This window comes from Phlebotomus papatasi, chromosome 3, assembly GCF_024763615.1.
Source record: "Phlebotomus papatasi isolate M1 chromosome 3, Ppap_2.1, whole genome shotgun sequence".
NCBI classification, from domain to species: domain Eukaryota; kingdom Metazoa; phylum Arthropoda; class Insecta; order Diptera; family Psychodidae; genus Phlebotomus; species Phlebotomus papatasi.
This window is the reverse complement of record NC_077224.1, coordinates 59,670,558-59,683,153: the sequence shown is the minus strand read 5'-3', so window position 1 is coordinate 59,683,153 and position 12,596 is coordinate 59,670,558. Positions and strand designations below refer to the sequence as shown.

Below are 12,596 nucleotides of genomic sequence, written 5' to 3'. Positions count from 1 at the left end.
AAAGAGCTAGTTCATCATTTCTTAGCCATAAGATAGATAATTATCAAGCTTATGAGACGATATGAGAAATAGTAAGTCAGCTCTTTGAAAACAAAGAAAAAAATCACATCGTTTGAAGGTTCACTCTGTGCGAACCATGCCTACATTCCTCTATAACACATTGAAAAAATTATTTGTGCGAAGCATAAATCGTCCGAAGGTAGCGCGCTCTCCCGTATACCACGAAAATAAGTGCTCTTCTATATCCTAACTTAGTGTAACCCCTTGAAATGAACTACTTGAACTACCATATGGAGATAGAGTTAAATTGCTTGACTATCTCTGTTATATCAAATGTTCCACGACTCATGAACTCCAGTGAATGTCATGAAAGTTATGATTTTAGCTATAAACGACCTTCATGATCATCGGCACTTGGAGTAATATGGATTTAATTTGCTCTTTATTAATATTTATTTGTTAAATGTCTGAAAAACATTAAATTATATATTCAAAGAAAGTGAATTACCTTGTTTTGCTAATTATCTTCAGTAATCATTGAAATAACAAAATCAATAATTTTAATATTCAAATATTATAAATAAGATATGAATTTAAATATTATAAATAATATGGAGTTTTGAAATTTTGTTATAAACTACTGAAGAGAATTTCTAAGTAACTGTAAAAATATTTCATGAACGATCACTTCAGAAAACAATTTTTGATTTTAGATAAATCATGAATTTTTAAATACTGCCATATATTATCAGATGATTAATACATATTTTGTGGAACTAAATAAATAAAAAAATAGAGGTGCATGAAATTGTCCCATCTTTCTTTATTATTTTTTTATGATAGCTTCTTTTATTCTACTGTCTTTCTTTAAATGCGAAGAAGAATTTAAAAATTTGAATACAAAAATATGGTGAGGAAAAGTCATGTTTTATTCAGTAAAAAATGGCAAAAAACAAACGAGCAGTACAAAATTCTAAATGGGCAGTAAATAATTAAAAATGAGCAGTAAAATATCTAATTATGGTCAGTAAAAAATTAAATCTTTCAATAGGTTCCTGTTTCAATAGGTAATGAACTGGTTATGAATCAATACCTATTTTTTATAGAAAATTTATGATTATCATAATGGCTTACCTAAGCTATTTTAGGCGATCTTTAAAGTGATTTATGAATCGATTTAAATCAGTTAGTAAACGGTGAATGATACGAAAGTACTTTTGAAGGGGTCCCGGTCAAAAACCCGAATTCTTAAAAGTGTCTGTCATAGCTATTTCCAGGATTTCACCTGGGCATGCTGGAGGCAAAGGGAAATTTTATGAGTCTTGGGAAATTATTCTACATATTATCCTCCATATACAGTGGGACCTCGATAGAGTCAATCTCCAATAGAGTCAACACCTATTTTTTTTTACTCTACGGACTCCGATAGAGTCAACTTGGACCCAAATTGACTCCGATAGAGTCAACTTTTCCATTTAATGAACTAATAGTATTGTATGACTTTTCGAAATTGAATTCAGTGTTTTGGTGTATCAATGTAACGTTTTTAACACAAGAAAAACAACATTTGGATAAAATTCGTATATAACCCGTGTAATCAATTTTCGACAAAATAATATTCTATTCGTGATTTTAAGAGTTTTGACCAATTCAAAGTTCTCTTGCATTTTCTCTCTTGGCTTAAGATTTTTTTTTTATTAAGCCCTATGATCCCGTATTACGTGTTTTCTTGTAATAATAAAAAAAAGAACGATTTTGGTGGTGAAAGGGAGGGGTAGGGAGGAAATGAGGAGCATAATAATAATTTCAAGGTTGACTTATAAGGAGGTCATCTGAAGACTCCAAGTAGATATCTCTAACCATTTAGCGCCCATTTTTCAGAACAAGAAGAAAATGAGAAAAATTGGTTTTATTGCTCTTTTTGTTAAATTTAGAGCCATAATTATGTCATAACGAAAAGAACAACTATCAATCTCTTCTTTCATACAATAAAAGTTTAAAATAAATTCTAATTAATAACGTTAATTGCATCATAATTTTCAACAATTAAATATCTAACATCGTGGATGAATCTCAACATTATCACATGTATAGTAATTTTCACTTAAGATACTTACTAATAATAAAACGTTCTGTAAAATCATTTCTTAATCTGCAACTTTTGCCCAAGCATGCGACTTTTTTTGGACCAGAGAGTGCAGAATTAATGGTTTAATCAAATAACATATTCTACTATAGTGTTAGATTTATCGATTATCTTGTACAAACATAAAATAATACCCCTTTTATATCAAAATTTCACATTTTAATGGATTTTTTCGGACTCCGATAAAGTCATCGAATTCAATGGAGTCAACAGGCCCGGAAATAATTAGTTGACTCTATCGAGGTCCCACTGTAATTTCATCCCTTTCAGGATTTTGAACGTTCGATATTATTTTAGCCCTGTCAGGATTTTGGCGTTCGGGATTTTGGCCCTGTCGAAATTTTGGCGTTCTGGATTTTGGCTTTCGGGATTTTGGCCCTTTCGGGATTTTGGCCCTTTCGGGATTTTGGCGTTCGGAATTTTGGCGTTCGGAATTATGGCGTACGTGATTTTGGCGTTCGGGATTTTGGCTTTCGGAATTTTAGCCCTTTCGGGATTTTGGCTTTTGGGATTTTGGCGTTCGGGATTTTGACTTTCGGGATTTTGACCCTTTCGGGATTTTGGCTTTCAGGATTTTGGCGTTCGGGATATTGGCGTTTGGGATTTTAGCTTTCGGGATTTTGGCTGCCTCCGCTTTTGAAGTATCATATAAGTAATTTATAAGCTCGAACATTTCGCAAAATATGGAACGCTTTGCCACCCCTTTTTTGCAAAAGAGAAAAACTGAACATTCTGAAATAACACGAGATACATACCCCTTTGTAGAAAGGCTGCTTCTTTTGTACAAAATCACCGCAAATATATAGAGATTCACTCCTCTTGAATAAGCGAAAAAGACTTTCATCAGCAGAACAGGCTTTTTCACTTGTCTCGTGTGACCAAGCGAAAATTTATTGGTTGATTCACTCACGGTGCATCGTTGTTCCAAATTTCTTTCTTTTCTGTGGCATTCACTGCTGTTGGCAGAATTTTTGTCATCACACAACTCACGATCAACCCAGCTTCCATGATAAATTTACAAGAGTATATACCTACATTTGTAAGTCTCTACAAGTAAAGTGGTTTTTTTTGTCTTATTAATTTCAGAAGGAAGAATATAGCATTAGCCATAGATTGCGTATGAGTGTCTAGTTTTTACCTGTTGCAAAAGTGCATATTTATCAATTTCATCTGACTGAGGAGCGCAGGGGAGCTTTTGAAGTGGCATCAGATTCATAAACTTTGTGCACAAGACGCGATGGCAGGCTGAATGGATAGGTGCGAGTGTCCATAAGTGAGCTTATTGAAAATGTACACATGCCATTTCACATCAAATGGACATTAGAAGACGATGGTGATGCGGAAAAAAGTGCCACTCTTTTGGAGAGTCTCTTCTCCAACTATGCCACACTTTCACCAATATAGGCAAGATGGTGAGTTACTGGACGATGGCATAATCAGCAGATCTCTAACAAAAATTTAAATTACTGATTTTAATTCTCTACTTTTATCAGCTTTTCTTTTTTTTTTGCTTGGCTCACCTTTCGTGAGGACTACCCAAAATTATTCAATAAATTGGATCTATGGGAAAAAAAATTATTTTCTCTCTAAAAAACAGCGAATAACATTTAAATGCTATAGGAAGTGCTGAAGTGTCTCTTTAATGATTTCTTTTAGGCTTCTGATGAGAAACGAAAGTGGATGCATTTTATAGAGATAGACAAAATTGAGTCATGCTAAACTGCCTTTTTTATTCAATACTTTTGATATCTTTTCAGCAAAGATATCTTCTCTGAGTACAAGTTTCAATTTTACCATCTTCTTTTACAATGTGTCTTAGTTAGATTTTATATTGCCTTCAGTGTAAAAAGGCTTCATGCCAACCAAGATATCGTCAATTAAAATTCTTTAATTATTTTAATATGGTCTTGAATTTGAGATTGTTTTCTTGTCAACATTTTTTTTCCTATAACAATATTACATTATTCAATGCAATTGTATTTAAATTTTGCTTCTTTTTATTTAGGTCTATTTATTTTATGCTTTTTTCTTGATTTTTTTTTACATAAAAGTTTGTGTACATATGTACAGTACATACAATCACACATAAAACACATTGGAACAGACTGATAACATTTTTTTTTTATTTTTCTTTCACATGCCTATTTTCGGCCACATTTCAATTTGAATACATTGACCTCTGACTTTTACATTATAATAAGTCGTTTTACATATTTTTGCAAATTGAAATTGTTGAGCTAAAAATGATTAAATATTCATTATAATTAATTCAGTGTCCGGTCTTCTGTTATACTTCAGCATTTTAATACATTTTTTTTCATTTCCCGTTGCTGGAGACATTTTTCTTCTATTGCAATGAAGAAAGAACAATTCTCACAGTACTATTAGGATTGAAGGAAAAATACAAAACTATTTTTTTGCATTTTTTGTTAAATCTTTTATTTATTTTATCAATCAGATACGAGCTTTAAATAATTTCCTAAAGAATATACAGAATCTAATATGCGATGAAATATTATACATTATATTCATGTAAGTAATTTTTAAACATTTCTTTTAAGTTAGTTTTTTTTTTAATAGATTTTCAGGCTTGTTTCTTTTGAAATTGTTGATATATTACCTAAAAAGTTTTAATTCCTTTAAATACTTTTGTTGTTTTTTTTGGTGATTCCTTTCAATTTACATTTTTCTGGAGAAAAAGAACATTTTGGTTCAACAAGAGGAAGATAATCACTTGAGTTGTTTTATTTTCTCAATTATTAACACTAAATTTATTGAGTGTTTGGGTTAGACAGACGTTCTCAGTAAAATATCATGAAATGAACACTGGATATGCACAGTTTACGGTTTAATTCCAATTTTGCAGTAAGGTAGTTTTGATTTTCTGACTTAAGCTCAGTCTGAGACAATTTTAAGCCACGCCCCTTTGAGAATTTTGACTACTTAAACCTAAATCTTTGTCAAAAAGAGTGTAATTTCTGTAATTATCATCTGAAATCTAAACCAAAATTTAATTCTTAATTGCATTCATGGGCGGGGTTTAAAAATCCCAAGGCTTAAACAATTGTTTTAAGATTTTTTAAAAAGTTAAACAGCTTATAGAATTTATATTTGGGGTTTCGCTATTTGAATTTCATCGACCAAAGGGTTAATAATTTTAAAAAAAAAATGATTTGTCGATGTCATAATTACTCCATAACCACGCCCACTAACCAAAAGTGAATTTTTGCAAACAATCCGAAAACATTTATAGAAAATCCTCTTAAAAACTCGCGATTGTCAGTGCGATCGTAGAGACTGATTGCGCGATCAGCGCGATATTAGAGACTGATCACGAATGATCAGAAGTCATGGAGTCTTTGGTGTTCTATCATGGAGTGATTGAACTCCAAAGAAAAGAATACTACAAGCAGGTTTGCTTTTAGCTTAATACAAAAATTACCTAATTGATATTTTATTTTTTAATTATTAGTAAAATACAAATATAGATAGGCGTGGCTTATTTTTAAGTTTTTAAATATTTTTCTTAAGCCTGTTATTGTTAATTATTTAAGGGGAAAATTATATTCTTCTGATAAATGCCTGACCGTACAACCATGGTATATTATTTTGTCTATCACGGACGTATGCAGCCAAATGGTAATAGTAATATTCGGTAATGGTAAAGAGATATCGATTTCCGATTTTCAATGACCCCCCCCCAGTATATTCCCAAGACAAGTTTTTACTATGTCATAATTTTACTTTTTTTTTTCAAATAGGCCAGACGAATTTAGTCCTGTTCTTCGAGACTCATAGAGTAACGATAATTTCTAATAATTGAGATTATACTAAATAGTAAAAATACTAAAAAAAATCTGTGATTTTTCTTGATAGAGAAAGTAAAAGATCGCCATGAATAAGACGAATTTATACCGATTTTTGACAATTTAGTCACAGAAAGAATTTCCAAAAAAAAGTCTTAAACCTATTTTGGGTAAGGGAGAGTAGGACAGTTCCACTGATCGTTTTTTTTTCAGAATTTATTTGCTAAAGAATATGAACAATATTAAAAAAAAACTCTATTCCGTTAGTGTCTCTTAAGTATTGACTATCTGAAATATTCCTAAATAAATATATTTCGTCCTAAAAAAAAATAGTTACGAAAGTTGTGCTTGTGTGAAACTGCCCCACCTTGCCTTATGACAAATTTACCCTAAATACGGTCTATTTTTCTAACTCTGAAAGCTCAGACTGACTTTCTGTTGTCTACTTGATATAAAATTTGTTCTGCGAATGAATGACCTTAATAAAGGGGCGTGGCCTATTTTTGTGACTGATTTTCATTGAAGAAAAACAATTGTTGATAGACAATTTATTAAAAGCTGGTTTTCGCCGTATCAAATAAAAAAAAGATGCTGCATTTCTTGCAATAGAAACTTGATATAAAGGTTTTTGTTTCCCAATTGTAGAGCGTACGGCCTATTCGACACATGTCAATCCTGTCAACGGCTGTATCTCACCAAGCCAAATCCTTTATTTTTTTGACACGCCCGACCCCTACCATCCCAAGGCGGGTGCTAATGATTGTTATATTATGCTCTTGTTGATCCGAAATCGGTGTAAATATTATGCTTTTTAGGTGTATTATGGGTTAAAGTTACCCTTTTTCATGTTAATTTTACACTTAAAATGGTGTAAAATTAACATTAAAAAATGTTGATATATTTTTACACCTAAAAAGTGTTAAAGTTACGTGGAAAAAAAGTTAATCGCACGCTCTTTTTTCCTCAGTGTATGCAAAAACGTATGGAAAAATGAAATCTCGAGAGGCCCCTGCTTGAAATCAACTGGGAACCCAACCACAGGAAACCAACTGTTTTTTACTAATAAGTTGGTATGATTTTACAACTTAGTTACATTTTCACCAATTTAACATCCATTTCACGCGGTCTAACCGTGCTATCACACTACGACTTTTTTCAATTTGTGAATTCAATTTAATTTTCAGATGAATTGTTTCTATGCGTTATTTTGCATTAAAAATCATTTGAATTGATAGATTGCCACTTATTTATTGATATAAATTAATACTTGGCCCGCCAAAACATGTTTAAACATGCTAAAATAGCATAAATGTGGTTGCTCAATTAAATTTGAATTCAGCAAATTAAAATGTTAAAATTGCTCATTAATTTCAATTTTTATTGCAATTAAACAAGTAGCCTTTTGTACCAAATTGTTCTTAATAAATTTATTCATTCGTAATTATTATTTGTGGCCAAAAAAATAAAATAAGTACAGAGATTAGTGATAAACTTGTACGCGAGTGAAGCTTCATTATCGGGAGTAATTTGCTGAGTTCCTCCAAAGCCATTCGAATGAAATTGTTGTGTCAAGAAATCACAGATGGGATGTCTTCATACAGACCTAGTGCTATATTTCGACCGTATACAAGCTGAAGTCAAAGTGGGAAATTCGGTCTAATTTTTTGTTCTTCAATTTGACTTTATTTTGCCAACGTTTCGATCCTGAATGGGATCTTCTTCAGGGCCTACAAATTCAATCTTTTACTAAATAATTCTTTGGACGATTTTTTAACAATTTCTTTGGGACCTTAACTCACATCAAAGTGCTTAGGAGAACCATCGTCAAAGCTCTCTGGAAGAGTAAAAAGTAGTGCATTTTTGTGTATTTTCCCTGACGGTTGTTCTCCTAAGCACTTTGATGTGAGTTAAAGTCCCAAAGAAATTGTTTAAAAATTGTCCAAAGAATTATTTAGTAAAGGATTGAATTTGTATGTAATAGGCCCTGAAGAAGATCCCATCCAGGATCGAAACGTTGGCAAAATAAAGTCAAATTGAAGAACAAAAAATTAGACCGAATTTCCCACTTTGACTTCATCTTCATACAGATTTTTAAAAAGACTGTATGAGAATCTCTTCATGATCCCCTTGCCTGCAACCCTTTCTTCTGGCTTTGGGGATTTTTTCTGCATAACAGATAAGTGAATTATAAGAAATTTTAAAGACTATCACACATTTGCCGTAGTCATTCACAATCAAAAATTTCGCGGCACTATTTAAAATTGAGCAAATTTCTTGCAAAATGTGTCCTGGCTATGAGAATTTTCAAGTAAATTTTAGAAATCTTATAATGCTCAATTGGCTCAATTGAATTTAAAATTAAATTGTGAAAATCGTAATGTGATAGCACAGGAAGCATTTTCTTAATTACAAATTGTTTGAACTGATAGGGGAAATTAGGGTTATAGCCCAAAACAACATGCGGGGATGTGTGCCTTGGTCACTAGAGATTCACCCAGAACTTTCAGCGCTCTTCCTAGCCTGAATCTTCATCTCCTGGCGATTTAACACGAACTAAAATTCCATTGGCTAAACCTCGCTAACTTCGGAAGCTAAATTCACTTATTTTATTAGCTATTAGTCCGGTATTTATCATCAACTTATGAGCCTGATTGAAAGAAATTCTGAATCATTTTCGGATCACATTATTTGATAATCTCAGTATTATGGTCTTAATAAAATTAAAGTTAGGGGCGCGGTTTGAATTTTTACTGGGATAAACCTTTTTGATTCACCCTAAAATAAAACAGAGGTTCAGATTTTCTCATTCAGTTTTATAAATTACCACATTAAACCTTGACAATTCATATATAGTTACTTCAATTGTATATAACTGCAGTAGGGGCGTGGCCTAAATTTCTTCGTTAGGCGGAGCTTAATAAAAGGCTTTGCCACAATTTCCGCAAAATATGGAATTAAACAGCAAACTGTAACGATGCCAAAATGAGAGAAAAAGACTACACATAAAAAGATTACTAAGAAAGGCAAAAGAAAATGAGGAAATAAAATGATTTTTAAAGAGAATTGTATATCCGAGAGGTTTCATTAAATATCACAGTTTGATAGTTATTCAATAGATTTTTTTTTAACTTTCTTATTTTCTGCTCAATTCTACGTGGTTCTTTTCCCATTTTTTTTACCAAAGTTAATATAAAATTTACTTTGACAGCAGAGATTGAGGGGCACCACAGAAAATTACTCTACATTGTGTATCATATTTTTTTTTTTGTATAAATGAGAAAGTCTTTGAGAATAAAACAATTCCTGAAAACTTTTTCTCTGATTCTAATTTCTTTTTTTTTTGTTAATTCCACTAGTTGCATTGTTTTGTATTTTACGTGTATATCTGTATGCTTGATTTCGAGTTGTATCTGTATTGATTTAGAAATCTCTTTCTTACCTTTATTTTCCAACAGTAGGTTTTTTTTATTATTAAAACGTATTTCTTGTGATGTTCTTGCAAAGTTAAGGATCTAAGTTTTTTTTCTGTCATAATAAACAATCTAATAACGCAAGCTAGAACGTCTAATCTTTAGTGGCAGGGTAAATTAAGCAGTAGTCTTTCATTTTAATTTAAAAAAAAACCAAAGAACTTTCACAACAAAAACTTAGATACTTAAATATTAAACATCACGATGAAACACATTTATACATTTCAATAACTCAAAATATCTATATTTGCACTATCCTACAATATTTATATTATTCTATTTTTTTTTTTAAGACCATCGGGTAATGGTTGAACTATAATACATAATATACTGTACATAATATTAATTTATGTAGTCCACCCGAGCAAAAAAAAATTACGTCAATTTTTTGTGAACTTTTAAGGGGCTTACAGAAGGGTTTTGTTTTATTTTCCTCAGAAATAAATAAAGCAAAAATAGTTTATGGGCTTTTCTGCTTTGCAGATTTTTTTTTTAAATTTTGTTTAAAACAGGAAGATAGATATTAACCTCTAAATACAATTCTTGATATGAATAATTTTAAGTCACGCCTCCTTTAGGTACTGTACAACAATTTGATTTTTTTTCAATTTTTGAAATATTTAATAATGCTCAGCGCACAATAACTTTTGTTTGTAAATATGTTTTCAAAATTTCCTATGAGAGTGAGCGAGATGACAAGACCTAGATCTCATTTATGCCCAACGTACAATAAATTTTGTTTGTAAACATGTTTTTAAAGTGTCATATGAGAGAGAGCAAGATGACTAGATCTCTGTTTCATTCACTCTAATTGAAATGTTAAAAACATTTTTACAAAACAAAAGTTATTGTGCGTTATGCCCAACGAACAATAATTTCTGTTTTGTAAACATGTTCTTGACATTTAAATGAGAGTAAATGAGATCTAGTCATCTCGCTCACTCTCACAGAGAATTTTGAAAGCATGTTTATAAACAAAAGCTATTGTGCGCTGGTCATTAGTCATTTATGATCAGCGCACAATAACTTTTGTTTATAAACACGTTTTCAAAATTTCCCAAGCGAATGAGCGAGATGACTAGATCTAGATCTTACTCACTCTCATTGAAATGTCAAAAAACATGTTTACTAAACAAAAGTCATTGTGTCTTGGGCATAAAGGAAAATTAAAACATAGAAACCTTTCCGAGAAACGTATACCAATTTATATTTGAACAGATATATAAAAGGAATCATCCACGAAAAAATAAGCCACGCCTAGTACAATTTTTCAGCATATTATTTTTAATAAAAATAGAACCGACATGGGCGAGATTAAAAGAATGAATGATAATTCATCATATATACATAAAAAATATTTCTTTTTAAATATGGTAAATATTTATTTTATGCAAAGCCACGCCCATTTGGACTCGTGTGTTTTATATATTTGTCCTCTCTGTAATTTCTAAATTTTATTGGCTATTCAAAAGGATTTCTGGAAGCTCTAATTTGTAAAAAAAAGATCTCAAAAATTGAAACAACAATTTTCTTAATAAATGGCTCACAATGGGAGTGGCTTATTATTTTCTTTACTGAAATATGTAAGCAAATCACTAGTATTTTGCTGTAGAGGATCTTGTGATATGAAGTTACAATAAATCAAACAAGAATTAAACAGGAATACCTGAAGTAGAAACTTTAATAAAAGTTGGTGCTCTTGTGCAAAAAATAACATGAAATTTATATTTTCCCTTTACTGCATTTCTTTTAGTTATTTTAAAATTAGTAGGAGGAGCTAATAAATTGATGATGTAATGTCTCTACCAAAATCACAAGCACTTTCATGAATTTTCTTCATCCAGAACTTTGATACCCTTATTCAGTATCCCTTGAAGCCATTCAAAATCTCCATGTAAAAAGAAAAATTCTCTCTTTGACTTAATTTGCAAAAGGCGTGGCTTATTTTTTCGTGGAAGGAGCTCTTTCAACACTGTAGGAAATTTCAATAGTCAGTAATTATTCTGGGGGCGTGATCTAAAATTATTTATGAAGCTTGTTTTGAAGGTTAATATTACAACTTTACTGTAAGTGACGAAAATTTGAGAACAGTGTCTCTTTAACAAAGAATTTTTGGGGCACTTACGAAATCTCTAAAAAAAATTATGTTTTTGAAAATATTGCAAATATCACGCCTGAAACGGAGACTAATATTAGGGATTGATTATCCTAGATTAGCGATTCAAATAGATAAGAATCTAGCCAGAAGGCGCGTCTACATAACTCGCTTGATCAATGTACTTCAATCCCTGATACAAAACCCATTTTGTGAATCCCTAGCTAGAGCACCGCCATAGAGTCACTTGCTCTAGGCTAGAGTGAATTTCAGGTGATGAGGAAAATAAGCAAAAAGTTAAATCAACAGCAAGATGAGAAAAAAACTGTGAGAGATATCACACATTGATGATCAGAAGTTTCACTTTACACTCGGTAAAGCCTCCTAGTGTTACCACTCTTCGCGATTGTCCACGATACTGACTAGCTTACGTCCACTGTCAATCTTGGTCCTGGCCAGAGTCGGCCCATAACCTGGTCAAGCTCTCCCAAACATAGCAGTAACGTCGCCCGTACTCTGCGAATGCGACATCCCGCTGTACTTGGCACTGCTCTGGGTGGCATTAGTTGTGGATTTGCGTGAATTGTAGAGTCGATGCAGGGAATACGCAGGACCATGTGCCTGACCATGGGCCTGAGCTGCTGATGCGACACTATCGAGATCAGTCGTGGACGATGTGAGCCCTGCGGAAGAATCCCCAGCATTAGGTGGATTCAGCAGGACACATCGTAGCAATTCCCTACCTTTGAATCTCTCTCGTTGTGTCTTTAGGGCGCCCTTCATTGATGGCGTCTTAATCTCTGGCAACGTTGTATTATTGGGAGTCTGGGGTAGAGTTCTCTGGTACTTTGGCTGCTGAAAGGTCTGTGCTACGACTGCAGTCGGTTGATTATCACTCACAGATGTATCAACTTCCTGAGACTGCTGCTGTGCTTCACGATTCATCGCCTTGGAGTGATTGTAGGAGGATGATCCACTCGGTTGCAGCCATTCATGCTTCGCTGCCTCCTCAGGAGTCATTCTCTTTGTATAGTCCCACCTTAGCAGATAATAGTGAAAGTTATAGCAATAAATCAGAA

The 12,596-nt window shown here is 32.4% G+C and overlaps 1 protein-coding gene across 6 annotated transcripts in view; it reads right to left on the bottom strand.

The window, feature by feature from the left end:
- Nucleotides 1-9,280: 9,280 nt before the first annotated feature.
- The window catches only part of LOC129807052 (dual specificity tyrosine-phosphorylation-regulated kinase 2), a 58,552-nt gene continuing 55,236 nt past the window's right edge, over nt 9,281-12,596 (bottom strand). For 3 of the 6 annotated variants that reach the window (XM_055856043.1, XM_055856041.1, XM_055856040.1), the window contains 2 exons: nt 12,261-12,556; nt 9,281-12,200 (listed from right to left, as the gene is read on the bottom strand). In XM_055856043.1, coding sequence (XP_055712018.1) covers nt 11,995-12,200; nt 12,261-12,556 — 502 coding nt within the window. In that variant the 3' untranslated portion in view covers nt 9,281-11,994. Of the gene's footprint in view, nt 12,557-12,596 lie in introns of all 6 variants that reach the window. The other 3 variants (XR_008752224.1, XR_008752223.1, XM_055856039.1) reach the window with 2 other exon arrangements.